This window comes from Chionomys nivalis, chromosome 6 (genome assembly GCF_950005125.1).
Source record: "Chionomys nivalis chromosome 6, mChiNiv1.1, whole genome shotgun sequence".
Taxonomy (NCBI): domain Eukaryota; kingdom Metazoa; phylum Chordata; class Mammalia; order Rodentia; family Cricetidae; genus Chionomys; species Chionomys nivalis.
In genome coordinates, this window is record NC_080091.1 from 38,350,531 (window position 1) to 38,364,715 (window position 14,185).

Genomic DNA, 14,185 nt, shown 5'->3' on the forward strand with positions numbered 1-14,185 from the left:
AAATATATCAGTGTAGTTTAGGGCTCCTGTGCATTTGGCCTTGCTAGATATGTAGCAGGTGAACATCTGGAATTGGGGGGAGGGGGGGTCTGTGTATTCTATTCTATGTCCTTCCCCCAAGCAGACGTGTGTACTGGAGAGAGTAGACGAGGTCTGCCTATATATAGTAGACACTACAACTATGAGGCCCAGAGCCTTGTTGAAGAAGAAAAATAGCAATCTCAGCTGCAGATATACCCCTCCTTCAGTGTTGAAGGCCGTGAATATATATATATATATGGCAGTTGATAACTTAGATATCCACCCACCACAGAGTGACTGGTCCCATCAAGGCGAGGCCTGCAGGACCATCAACTGGAAACTGCTGCTCACTTTTGCTAAAGCAGCTTAGTGTCTCCCCAATACCTGCACTGTAGTGTGTAATCTCATGATTGCATCTCAATCTTACGGGCAAATATATCTATGGGTGGTCAGGAAGAAGAGTTTTCATGTAGCTATATAATTTTGATATATAGAACACATGCTTCATAACTAGATCTATATGATTCCATAAGGACTAACTGCATACAATTAGCTCACTTTCACCTCAGAGCAAGTTCAAATTAGATTAAATTTTTTTTTTATAAATAGGTAAGTTTAAAACTTTACAGTTATTCACAAGGCCAAAGTTGCAGATGTCCAACCAAGGTTGCAACACAAAGCACCCTAAGGAAAGCATGCCAATTCTTTGCTTGCTAGTCTGCTGACAACAGACCTATGTCTCAAAGTCTGTCACTAGGTACTGTGTCCCCACCATTTGCTCATGGACTTACCCCTGTAACCTTAGAACCTTGTGTTGCCATGGCAATGGCTCAGCTCCCTTTCGCTTACCCTAGGAATATGTTTTTGACCAATGATAGGTAACTTCTAATTTCTTTATCACTTCAAGGCTCCTGTGAGAGAGAGTTTAGAGAAGAGGAGAGAAGCTAAGACGGATTAGAATTAGGACAGGAGAATTAGAACAGAGAAGAATAAAGAGTGATTCAAGCAGCACGTGTGTGAGTTCATTCTGTACCTTTTAGACTAGAAATTTCCTGAGTCCCCACGTGGTGGCAATCTAACCACTAGGAGGAAGTCAGCAGAGCTGGACTCAAGACACAGGAACTGCAGGAACAGCTGCCTTGGGAACCTCAGCTTTCGTTATTCAAGACCAGAACATCAAACCTCTAAGGAGTAGACCAGGACATACAATGTCTCAAAGATTCCATAGGACAACTTTAAAAAGAAGTGGATCCCTAGCAGAAATGGTTTTGCAAAACTGTCAAGAATTAAATTTGTTGGCCGGGCGTTGGTGGCGCACGCCTTTAATCCCAGCACTCGGGAGGCAGAGGCAGGTGGATCTCTGTGAGTTCGAGGCCAGCCTGGTCTACAAAGGGAGTTCCAGGACAGGTTCCAAAGCTACAGAGAAACCCTGTCTCGAAAAAAAAAAACCAAAAAAAAAAAAAAAAAAAAAAAAAAAGAATTAAATTTGTTATTCCTAAAGGAAGGCCTTTGTGTTACCCTAGGCAAAAAATGCTGTTTTTATACCAACTCAGGAATTATCCTGAAGAAACATTAAACCATGTCCAGAAAAACTTAGATGCAAAAGCAAAGGAGTGTTCTGCGGCCTCTAATGGGCACCAGTCCCTTTTCTCTTGGTCCCCATGACTCAACATCCTTTTAACTGCCTTGGCTGGACTTACTGCCCCTTACTATAATCAAGCCTTGCATTTTATTTATTTATATATTTACTTACTTACTCATTTATTATTTTATGTGCACTGGTGTTTTGCCATGAGTGTTGGGTCCCCTGGACTGGAGTCACAGAGAGTTGTGAGCTACCATGTGGGTGCTGGGAACTGAACCCTGGTCTTCTGGAAAAGCAGTAGGGTGTTCTTAATTGCTGAGTCATCTCTTCAGCCCCAACCCTTGCATTTTAAATTGATTGCTAACATACATTAAAAGATCAACTCTGTGAAAATACTAGCCCTACAAGCTCGCATCAACCTGCACCTCTGCAGGAATCAATGCTTCGATTCCTATGACCTAAGCCTGGGTGGACTATGATGGCTAAGGAAACACCATTTTCAAACACCCATCCACTTTAGTCATTGGCCTGTGACCTAAATTCCTGAAAACTCAGACTTGTGTAACTGCTGTGAAATTAACCACTTGCCCTGGTGTCTGCAGACTCTCTTACTGCTGTGGGCAGGGGAATGAGGCAGTTCCTCACATAGTTGTAAATTCTGCTTAAGTGGAGTAATTGTGGTGTTCACCTTTCCTCCACACGCTTCGGTGTGGCATGTCTGGCTTTGGAGACTGTGGCCCTGCTGTTATAATACACTTGGCTAATTATAATCTGTATTGAGTCTGTGGTCTTCCCTCGGGGGTCTCAAACTCTGTAACATTAGAAAGAAGCAAAGGCTCTATCAGGACCATTTAATATTTTGTTTGTTTGTTTTGGTTTTTTTTGGTTTTTTCGAGACAGGGTTTCTCTGTGGTTTTGGAGCCTGTCCTGGAACTAGCTCTTGTAGACCAGGCTGGTCTCGAACTCACAGAGATCCGCCTGCCTCTGCCTCCCAATTGCTGGGCTGGGATTAAAGGCGTGCGCCACCACCGCCCGGCCCATTTAATATTTTGATTTAAGACTCTGGTTCTGGTCAGCTAGTGCTGACAAATCAGCAGTGACTAACAAGAGACCAGCACCACTGTAGTAAAATCTTTCTTTACAGGGACAACGGGTACTGGTCAGCTGGGGCTGAAGACAGCTGTGACAAGAGGCTAGCATCCCTGGAGTCTTCTGGGAAGTGTTTCCTCAAGGTCAGCACACAGAAGCTGTGTTCCAGAAGTGGCCAAGGCTGCACCTTGTGCAAGCAGCTGAACTTGGTAGTGTAAGTCAGGTGGTAGGGTTTTTAAGGCATGAAGGGGTCATGAGAGCAGTCATGTCATAGGACTGTGTGGTAGGGCTGGAGTCCCTGAAGAGAGCCCAAGAGAGTCTACTGGTGAAAGAGCAGCCCATTTGCAGTGAAGACCTCAGCATTCTGGAGAGGTCACTACCAAGGGAGAGTCATCAAGAATAGAGTAGTCGCCAGGTGCACACACCTTTAATCCCAGTACTTAGGAGGCAAAGGCAGGCCTATGTGAGTTCGAGGCCAGCCTGGTCTACAAATCTAGTTCCAGGACAGCTAGGACTGTTACATGGAGAAATCCTGTCTTGAGCAACCCCCTCCCATTAAAAAAAAAAAAAAAGAAGAACAGAAAAGCCAAGAGGAGGTTGGGACAGCCTGAGCCTAAATGACAAGCTGTATGTGCTTGCGCTTGCTCTCTTTCTCAGTTTTTCAAGACAGAGTTTCTCCATGTAGCCCTGGCTGTCCTGAAAATCTCAGTGCTGGGATTAAGGCGTATGTCACCACCGCCTGGCTAAGATAGTTTCCTCTTTTCTTTCTTTCTTTCTTTCTTTCTTTCTTTCTTTCTTTCTTTCTTTCTTTCTTTCTTTCTTGTTTTGTGTTTGTTTGTTTGTTTGTTTGTTTGAGATAGGGTTTCCCTGTGTAACAGTCCTAGCTGTCCTGAAATTAGCTCTTGTAGACCAGGCTGGCCTTAAACTCACAGAGATCCACCTGCCTCTGCCTCCTGAGTGCTGGGATTAAAGGCGTGCGCCACCACCACCCGGCCCTAAAATAGTTTCTTAATAAACTTGCTTGGCAGAAGACACGGCTTGTGTAAGATCTCTTGACCCCGCTTTTCTATTTTCCTCAGCTTTTCACCTCCCGGTCTTCCACCTCAGGAAGAACAGCCTACTGCTCTAGATCAGTTCTGGAAATAAGTTCTCTCTGCTCAAAATCCATTGGGTTTTTGTTTTTTTAAACAAACAGGGTCTGGCTATGTAACCCTGATTGGCTGGAAAATAGTTATGCCGGACTAGACTAGCCTTGAATCTGCAATCTTCCTGCCTCTGTCTCCTGAATGCTGGAAACACAGGCATTGCATGCTACCATATTTGACCTGCGTAATTCTTCATAAAATTGTTAATATGTTTGCCCTTCCTCCTTCAGTGAGCTATTGTGAAGTCTTAACAGAATTACACAAGGTACTGATGGAACCTAAGGTACTGTTTGTTGTAGAATATTATTCTAAGGTGCGTTATTTTTGTTTATGCTCTGGAACATTTGTTTAATGGTGCAAAGGTATGTCTGGTTAAATAAAAGTCAACTGCAGTTCGGAGGCTGAGTCAGCTACTCAGGAAGTAGTAGGGAGGAAGCAGGTGGATAAGGGTTCATAAGGAGGGGTGAGAAAAAGCACAAGGATTTCTTGGGAGACACGAGGCGGTGAGCTAGACGAGATGCTTGCTATTTAGCCTCTCTGGGAAGCAGGACTCTACCTCAACCTTTGAATCTTGAGTTCTTTAGCTGGACAGAGATTTAGTTAAATTCTCCTAGTAGCATTGAAAGAGTTGGTCAGTGCCGAGGGAACAGAATTTCCTCAGGCGGCAGCTCTAGTGTCCTAGCCACTGTCGGCAACGGCGGAGTTGCAGTTGCTGACTAGGACACAACAGTCACTAAAAAAGAGGACAGCAAATGTCTCAGTGCTCTTCTGCGGTGAAGAGACAGAAAAGCCATGGCAACTCCTATAAATCATTTAATTGGGGCTTGTGTACAGTTTCAGAGGTTTAGTCCATTATCATCATGACAGCAAGCAGGCAGACATGGAGCTGAAGGAGTAGCTCAGAGTTCTACACCCAGATTCATAGGGAGCAGGAAGACAAAGGCATGGCCTGGCTTAGACTTTTGAAACCTCAAAGCACTACCACTCACTCCAGTGACACACTTCCTCCAACAAGGCCACACCTCCTAATCTTCTCAAGTACTTCCACTCCCTGATGACAAAGCATTAAAATATATGGGGACCATTCTTATCCAAACCACCACTGGTATTATAACCACAGTCTTCAGATGTCTGACTCCAGAGCCAGGCATACTGGCTCAGGCCTGTAAGCCAGCACTTGAGAGGCTCTAGATCAGTCCGCGGCAGTGAGACGCTGTCTGATATGAAAGATGAGAAAATGTTTTTCTGGAGAGAATCTTAGAATGTAAAAAGAACAAAGCCTGGAGGCTGGCACACTAACAGGTATTAGTTAACAGGAACGATTTACATGGGGAAAGCTACTGACTACTCCCCCATGCTCATCTTCTGAAATGCCAAAAAAGTGCCATTTTTAGTAAAACAATATCATCCTATCCCTCAGCTGTGCTGGTGACTTAGGAGCTCAATATAACAGCAGCCACCAGTTTTTATGTGGGTGCAATTTGTACTCGGGTCTTCGTCCTTGCACAGCAACCACTATCACCTATGAAGCCACGTGCCAGCTCCCTGAATTCATCACCTCTAAAGTTCCGCAATAACTAATAGTCACAACTGGGAAAATCTCTTTCGTTTACAATGACAGTTTAGGTGGGAAATGTATGATATTTTGTTTGTGTTAACAAATAAAGCCTGCAGCCGGGCGGTGGTGGCGCACGCCTTTAATCCCAGCACTCGGGAGGCAGAGGCAGAGGCAGGCGGATCTCTGTGAGTTCGAGACCAGCCTGGTCTACAAGAGCTAGTTCCAGGACAGGCTCCAAAGCTGCAGAGAAACCCTGTCTCGAAAAACCAAAAAAAAAAAAAAAACAACAACAACGAAAAACAAATAAAGCCTGCTTGTAGTCAGTGGACAGAGGCAGCTACTAGTTAACCATAGTGGTCGGAGGTCTGTACAGAAATGAGACAGGAAATGACAAGGCAGGACAGAAAGAGGATCTAGGCCTTTTTGGATGGAAGAACAGAAGAGATAGGAAGTCACTGGTGTGTGCTCCCACTGCTTCACTGGTATTTCAGGTTCTTACCCTGGTATCTGACTCCTGTTTTTTATTGATAGTTTAGTTAGATTTATGCGTCACTGGTCCCTTGACGAATCACATTTTTCTTTTTTCTTTTCTTTTTCTTTTCTTTTTTTTTTTTTTTTTGGATTTTTTGAGACAGGGTTACTCCGTAGCTTTTGGTTCCTGTCCTGGAACTAGCTCTTGTAGATCAGGCTGGCCTCGAACTCACAGAGATCTGCCTGTCTCTGCCTCCCGAGTGCTGGGATTAAAGGTGTGCGCCACACCGCCCGGCACACATTTTTCTTTTGTTAAATTAGGATGAAGAGAAGACAGTCTTGTGGGGTTTTGCAAATATGTATGAGTGTGTAACACATGACATGTATGTGCGGCTACTGGAGCAGAGCCCAGAGGTAGACGTCAGGTGTCCTGCTCTACCAGCCTCTACCCTGTCCTTACAGCAGGGCATCTCAATGAACCTCGACCTAGGTTAAAGGCAGCAAGCCCCAGCAATCTTGCTGTTTCTGCCCCTCCCACAACAGTGAAGTTAAGTTGCAAGTCACATGACCACATCCAGCTTGTAGTTGCGGCTGGTGACCTGAACTCAGATCCTCAAGCTTGGACAGTTGATGCCCTTACTTGATGAGCCAATTCCCAGGCCGTAAAATTACATCTTTACATCACATTTCAACATTCATTCAGTTACTGAATGGCTTGGGCCAGAGGAAGCATAGGTAGATAAGGTACTCCAATATGCAAGATGCATGGTTCAGGAATCGTGTAGCTGCCCTGTCCCTACCATGTGAAAATTGGTGTGCAGCATTCTGAGCACTAATAATAATAATAATAATAATAATAAAGAGATTTGATTACAACAGTCTGGTTCCTGGTGAGAATGAATCCATATCACAGAAGCCAACAAGCCACCTCCTCAGCCCAAAACAAGAGCCAAGAGGGCTGGTGGCAATGCCAGCACGAGAAATAACCCAACAGCAAGCACTTTCTACTCAGTGCACGGGGAAACAGCAGCAGGTCTTTGAACAGAAGACAAGCTTGACAGGACAGCAAAGGTGTGACTCCCACGATAGTTCAAAAGCCACCAGAGACGTGAGCCCCAGGAAAGCAGATGTGATTTGTTCAAACAATTTCAGTGGGGCAATGTAGAAAACGACAGCTGTCTGAGATGAGAGCAGGTCACGCCCACTCATTCCTACCTCCCAGTGACTAGCAAGTTTGGGCGGAATCTCCAATCCCAGCTTCTCAAGTTTCTGATCCCTGTACTTCTCATACTGCCGGTACCCCACGTACCCACCACCTGTTGCCAACAGGATGGGCACAGGGCGCAACAGGAACAAGGATCGGACAGGAGCAGTATGCATTTTTCTGGCACCTGTAACAACAAAAACCAAGGAGATTCTGAGCCTGGGAGACAGAATTAAAAACAAAGAATGCAATCCCGCTTCCACAAGAGACAGAAAGAAATCCTCAGTGAAGGGGAATGGGCCGGACAGGTACCAAGGCACAGATCCTGAGGCCCTTCTCCAATCGCACCACTTAGTGGAGGATAGGCATCTTGGCTATGGAACCGGTCATGGACAGAAAACAAAAACTCCAAACCAAGCTGGGCTTCATTATGTAGGCCTATGATCCCAGCTACTCCTGAGGCCAGGCTGGGTAACTCAGGGAGGCCCTATCTCAAAACAAAAGGTTAAAACAGGCCTAGTGATCTAGCTCAGTGAGAGAGAACCTGCCTGGCATGTACAAAACCCTATGATCCACCCTTGGCACCATAAAAAAATGAAGGAAGGTCGGGTGTGGTGGCCCACACCTTTAGTCTCCGCACTGCCTCGGCAGAGGCAGGTCAATCTCTGTGAGTTCAAGGTCAGCCTGGAACACATGTTCAATTCTAGGCCAATCAGAGCTACACAGTGAGACCATGTCATACAGAATCAAAACCAAAACAAAACAAACTCACAAATAAATGAAGATAGGAGGAACAGAGAGAAAGACAGTCTCAAAGCGATTCAGAAACTAATCAAGGTAGACACAGCTGTCTACCAACTTCCAGGTACCAGCTCTCACCCTGGGCTCTTCTCTTGGAAGTTAGATGTGATGATGCACAATTCTAGAATGTATAAATCGTACGCTCCGGACAATTCAGTAACAACAAAGACGACAGCCCGAGGTGAGTGACAGCTGCCAGTAGTGCAGTGCCCACCCAGCGTGTGCGAGGCCTTGGAGTCAATTCCCAGTACCACACTCACAGACACACTGACCAACAAGCCACCTGAAAATACTTTAAAAGGACCTGGAGAAGGCCTGGAGAGATGGCTCAGTGGTTAAGAGCATTGACTGCTCTCAAAGAGCACCCGGGTTCAATTCCCAACACCCACACAGCAGTTCACAACTGTCTGTAACTCCAGAATCTAACATCCTCACACAGACATACATAAAGCAAAACACCAATAAAATAAAGAGGAGGAGGGCTGGAGAGGTGGCTCAGTGGCTAAATGCACTAACTCTTCTTGAAGAAGGTCGAGGTTCAGTTCCCAGCATGCACATGAGGCTCACAACAGTCTCTAACTCCAGTTCTGATCCGATGCCCTCTTCTGGCCTCCATGGAGACCAGGATCACATACAGTGCACATGCATATATGCAGGCAAACATGTAGACACATAAAATTAAAAAAACAAAAACAAGCCGGGCGGTGGTGGCGCACGCCTTTAATCCCAGCACTCAGGAGGCAGAGGCAGGCGGATCTCTATGAGTGCAAGGCCAGCCTCGTCTAGAGAGAAAACCTAACAACAATTAAACCAGCTAGGCTTATTGACTACAGGTCCTCGTCCTTAGAAAGGTGAGGCAGGATGGCATGCTACATAGTAAGACCCTGTCACAATAAAAGTAAACAAAAAATTAAAATTTGGTCACAAACAAATGGACCAATAAACACATGAAAAGATGTGTTCATTTGTTATGGATTGAACTGAGACTCCCCCAAAAATCCTGTGCTAAGGCTCTAACCTCAGTCCTTACGGGGAGACAGGGTCTTTACAGAGGTTGCAAGCAAAGTGGGTTGTCAGGGTGGTTCTAAATTCAACAGGACTGGGAGCCTGATGAACTGTGGCAATGGTACACACATGCACACTGGGAGAATAGCACTAACACGAGGTGGAGATCAGCGACCCATCTCTAAGCAAGAAAAGCCAGAAGCTGCCCCTGAAAGCTAGGCAAGAGGCCTGCAGTGGATGCTCCCTCACGGCACGCAGGTGTCTACCTTCTACAGTCATAGTTTTTGGCATTTGTTACAGCCTTAGCAGATCAAGCTGCTATCACTATTGGTCAAGGAAATATAAATCAAAACCACAGTGAGATACACCTCACACCTATCAATATGGTAAGTGTCAGAAATTAAATTAAAAAGGTAAGTGTCAGAAAGGGCAAAGAAATTGGAAGTCTGAATGTAAAAATGGGGTACCTACATTGAAGCTTGGCAATTCCTCAAAATGTTACACAAACTTTGAGACTTGATCTTGACAATAACCAAAAACCAAAACCAGCCAGTCACCACAGACCCCAACAGGTAATATGTCTGAAGGCACTAAAACTTAGGTGACTCAAACTTATCCCTGGGGCTGGAGAGATGGCTCAGCTGTTGAGAGCACTGGCTGCTCTTCCAGAGGACCTGGGTTCAAGACCCAGCACCTATATGGCAGCTCACAACTGTTTGTAACTCTAGTTACAAGGGATCAGACACCCTCATTCAGACACACAGACACATATGCAGGGAGACATCAATGCATATAAAATGGAAATAAATATTTTTATTTATTTATTTATTTATTTATTTATTTATTTATTTATTTCTGAGACAGGGTTTCTCTGTAGCTTTGGAGCCTTGCTGGGATTAAAGGTGTGAGCCACCACTCCCTAGTGGAAATAAATTTTTTTTTTAAAAAGTAAGTAAAGTAAAATAAAAGGAAGAAAAGAAAAAACCTTACCCCTTGGTGTGGGACAATTCTGTATTCTGTGAATTATGTTTTATTTATTTATTTATTTTGGTTTTTCGAAAAAGGGTTTCTCTGTGGCTTTGGAGCCTGTCCTGGAACTAGCTCTGTAGACCAGGCTGGTCTCGAACTCACAGAGATACGCCTGCCTCTGCCTCCCGAGTGCTGGGATTAAAGGCGTGCGCCACCATCGCCCGGCTTGAATTATGTTTTAAAAAAATGCTGATTGGCCAATAGACAGGCAGGAAGTATAGGTGGGACAACCAGACAGGAAATAGAGTAGAGGTGGGTCAATGAGAACAGGAGAATTCTGGGAAGGAGGAAGCCCATTCCTCCCCAGTCCTGTCCAGACACCGAAGAAGGAAGATGTGACCTGCCCCGCTGAATAAGGTACTGAGCCATGTGGCTAGTATAGACAAAAATAAGGGGCTAATATAAGTTATAATGGTTAATAAGAAGCCTGAGCTAATGGGCCAATCAGTCTATAACTTATGCAGACCTCTGCGTGATTTCTTTGGGATTTACAAGCTGTGGGAACTGGGCAGGACAGAAACCCCAACAAGCAGGCCCTCGTGCTACAACCCCTGAATGGTCAACAGCAGCACAGTTTACAACCAGGAAACAGAACAATCCAAATGATCATCAACTGATAAATTAATAAACAATATCAGGTTGGTAATGAACCCTACAATGCTAGCATTCCAGCCGGGCGGTGGTGGCGCACGCCTTTAAATTTTATTAAATAAAAGCCCACTGAGAAGTATGGGGTACTTTTGTGACCCCCCAAACATTACAAACATTACATTGTTCTGGGTTATCCTCTGGAACTTGATGTTAATGTCTGCTGGCTGGGCACAGTGGCGCACACCTGGGGCAGGCAGAGCTCTGTGAATTTGAAGTAAGCCTAGTCTATATGGTGAGTTCCAGACTGGCCAGGGGTACACAGTGAGAGCCTATCCAGAAAAAAAAAAAAAAAAAAAAAAAAAAAACAAACAAAAAAGACATCACACACGAGTCACAGAACATGAAGAAATAAAGCTAGTATTGACCTGGAAGTTTCAACCCTACTGACTAGCTTTTATAGTGTTGGAAGATCCTATGCATGCAACCAGGGAGAAAAGTAATCAATATTCTGAACCACCTATGAGCTCTGTAAACTACAATAGTGGCACACGTTGTTGACATGAATGTTAAAGGAGTAACCCACTATTTTCTGGTTGGTGGTGAGGCTGCTCACAAGACAAACTGGCACTGCTAACTGCGTCGTAAACTCAAGCTGGATGGCTCACAGACTGTGGGGAACATCTATGATTCTGCTGGACGGACAGGTATTAAACTGCCCTTAAGTACTTATTTTAATACTCATAGATTATTAGTGCACCTCTGATGGAGGTGGGTCATCTTTCTATCTGTTGTTTCATTGGTTAAGTAATAAAGAAACTGCCTTGGCCCCTTTAATAGGACAGAAAATTAGGTGGGTGGAGTAAACAGATAGAATGCTGGGAAAAAGAAGCCGAGTCAGTCAGTCGCCATGATTCTCCCACTCCAGACAGACGCAGGTTAAGATCTCCCTGGTAAGCCAGCTTGTGGGGCTACACAGAATATTAGAAATGGGTTAGATCAATATGTAAGAGCTAGCCAATAAGAGGCCGGAACTAATGGGCCAGGCAGTGATTAAAAGAATACAGTTTCCGTGTAATTATTTCGGGGCATAAGCTAGCCATTGCGGGCGGCCGGGTGCCGGAGACGCAGCCCTGCCGCTCTTATTACTACAGAGTGGCACCCAACGTGCTAATGAACTCCACGTAAAACCTGAGAGGGCTTAAAAAGGAGAGAGAGAGAATTTAAGAAAGCTTTTTGCTGTTTGTGGGTTGCGTGCCGCAAAGAAATTGTCCTGACTCAGCAGCAGGAAAAAACTGGCTGTTTTAAAATGCCGGCTTTCTGGGCTGTGCCGCCATTGCGATCTCTGTCTGGCTCCTGCGGGAGACAGAGCTTTTAAACGGAGCATTTGGAGTAAAGTGCTACGATTTGTTTGATGGCAACTAGACTCACTGTGTGCCTAAAAGGAAGTCATTTTGTGCTGCGGCTCAGAGGCACAAGCAGCTCCACCATGCTACTGGTGCAATGTGCAAGGATCAGAGGCACGAGCGGCTCCGCCATGTTGGACTGGGCGGGGCAAGCAGGCAGTACCTGTTTTTGACCTAGGAATGTCACAGCTTAGATTCTTAAGTGCTTAGCGATTTAAAAGCGCAAAACAAAGTGCTCCTGGATACTAAAAAAATTACAGATTCACAATAGAACTGATTCAGACACTGTTGGATGAATGTACGAAGGCTTGAGAGAGAGAAAAAAATATATATAAAGAATAAAGTTAATGTCTTAAAAAAGGGTAAAGTCTTTAAAGAGACAGAGTACAGATAGTTATAGATTAAAAGAAATAAAGAAAAATAAGCCACGTAAAAATGGAAAATTCACAGAGAGTCTGGATTCTTTGTATTATTGTGTTTTCTTTAAAATTTTTGACTGTGAAGGAGCTAAGTGCAGAGAGACATTTCATTATATGGGCTGCCAAGCTAAACCAGAATGGATACAAGGGTATTATGATTTCAGAATATGGGTCTAAGGATATGATGCTTTGGAGAGGGTCTTCTTTTGTTTTCACAGAGGATGAGACTCTGTGGATTTCTTCTATCCCAATATGGTATGATAGACCACACCCTCCTGAAAGGTTACTGTGAACACCTTCAGAAAATTACTTCACTCAACTGCCGACTGAGATGACCCTGACACACAGGTTACACCATGAAAGATCTGAATAACAGCGCCCCCATTCAGCATGAAGCAGTTTGGAGAGAAAAACTGCGCCCATGTTCCTAAATATGGTTTATAAATGTTCTTTTACATTTAAAGGGGGATATGATATAGATATGAATAATTTGCATTGGTGTGGATTTGAAGGTCAATTTTGTTATATGTATATGCATATTTCTAATCTTGATTAAGGTACTGTGATTGTATAGTTCATTTAAAAATGTAATGTATATAGGTTGTTAATGGATAATCATCAATAATTGTCAAGCCTTTAGTCATGTTAGTTAGATTTTCTAGATGTGCATAGATATATTTCAGCTAGATAGGCATTCTTCATATCTTTCAAAGACTGCAGAATATGGCATTTAATATTTTAATAACTTAGGGCTTTTCATGATAATGAGACACATCTGCTCCTGGCAGCACCAATCTACTTCAAGAGGAAGATGGGCACTGAAGAGGCTCTTTATGGAGTTTGATAGCCATTTGGGCAAGAAACTGCTCTTGCCTGGACTGTTGCATAAACTGGACACAGAGAACCCGCAGAAAGAGGACTGCTGAACTTGCCTAAAGGTGAGATGATCTTTCGGGGTTCCTGACTCATGAAAGAGTCTGCGAGACATTCTGCAGGACACAGCAGAAAATGACTGAACTGTCTTTGGAATTTCCTGCTTCATGAAAATGTGTCTGCTGGATACTATGGGCCTGTAGGCCGAAGATGGATGCCCCAACGGTACAAAAGAACTTTAGGTGACTGTCCAGGCAGCGAGATGTCTCTGTCATTTCTAAAGTTTGAAGTTTCTTATTTCTTGTTTACTTAGGTAATATTATATCCTTCTGGAGTCTTTGATGGAGTTGAAGAATGGTTAGTTATAGTTTTCTTTAGTTATGATAAAAGATAAAATAGATATAAATATTGTAACTGTAATTCTTGCTTGATAACTGTTTTGTTATATGTAATCTTACTATGTTAAAGTGAAAGCCTTTCTTTTTTGTTTAAACAGAAAAAGGGGAAATGATGGAGGTGGGTCATCTTTCTATCTGTTGTTTCATTGGTTAAGTAATAAAGAAACTGCCTTGGCCCCTTTAATAGGACAGAAAATTAGGTGGGTGGAGTAAACAGATAGAATGCTGGGAAAAAGAAGCCGAGTCAGGAGTCACCATGATTCTCCCACTCCAGACAGACGCAGGTTAAGATCTCCCTGGTAAGCCAGCTTGTGGGGCTACACAGAATATTAGAAATGGGTTAGATCAATATGTAAGAGCTAGCCAATAAGAGGCCGGAACTAATGGGCCAGGCAGTGATTAAAAGAATACAGTTTCCGTGTAATTATTTCGGGGCATAAGCTAGCCATTGCGGGCGGCCGGGTGCCGGAGACGCAGCCCTGCCGCTCCTAATACAACACACCTCTCAACCCTCATCAAAGAAGCTGATTTTTGCAATTGATAGCAATAAATACAAAGACCTACAACTAGTGAACATGAAGAAAATAAAGAGA

The 14,185-nt window shown here is 44.0% G+C and overlaps 1 protein-coding gene across 4 annotated transcripts in view; it reads right to left on the reverse strand.

The window, feature by feature from the left end:
- Pisd (phosphatidylserine decarboxylase) overlaps positions 1 to 14,185 on the reverse strand; it is a 51,224-nt gene that overhangs the window by 18,806 nt on the left and 18,233 nt on the right. For 2 of the 4 annotated variants that reach the window (XM_057771167.1, XM_057771169.1), the window contains exon 3: positions 7,085 to 7,260. The exons of 1 other annotated variant lie outside the window; for it this stretch is intronic. In XM_057771167.1, the coding sequence (XP_057627150.1) occupies positions 7,085 to 7,260 (176 nt within the window). The remainder of the gene's footprint in view (positions 1 to 7,084; positions 7,261 to 14,185) is intronic. One more of the 4 variants, XM_057771168.1, reaches the window with a different exon arrangement.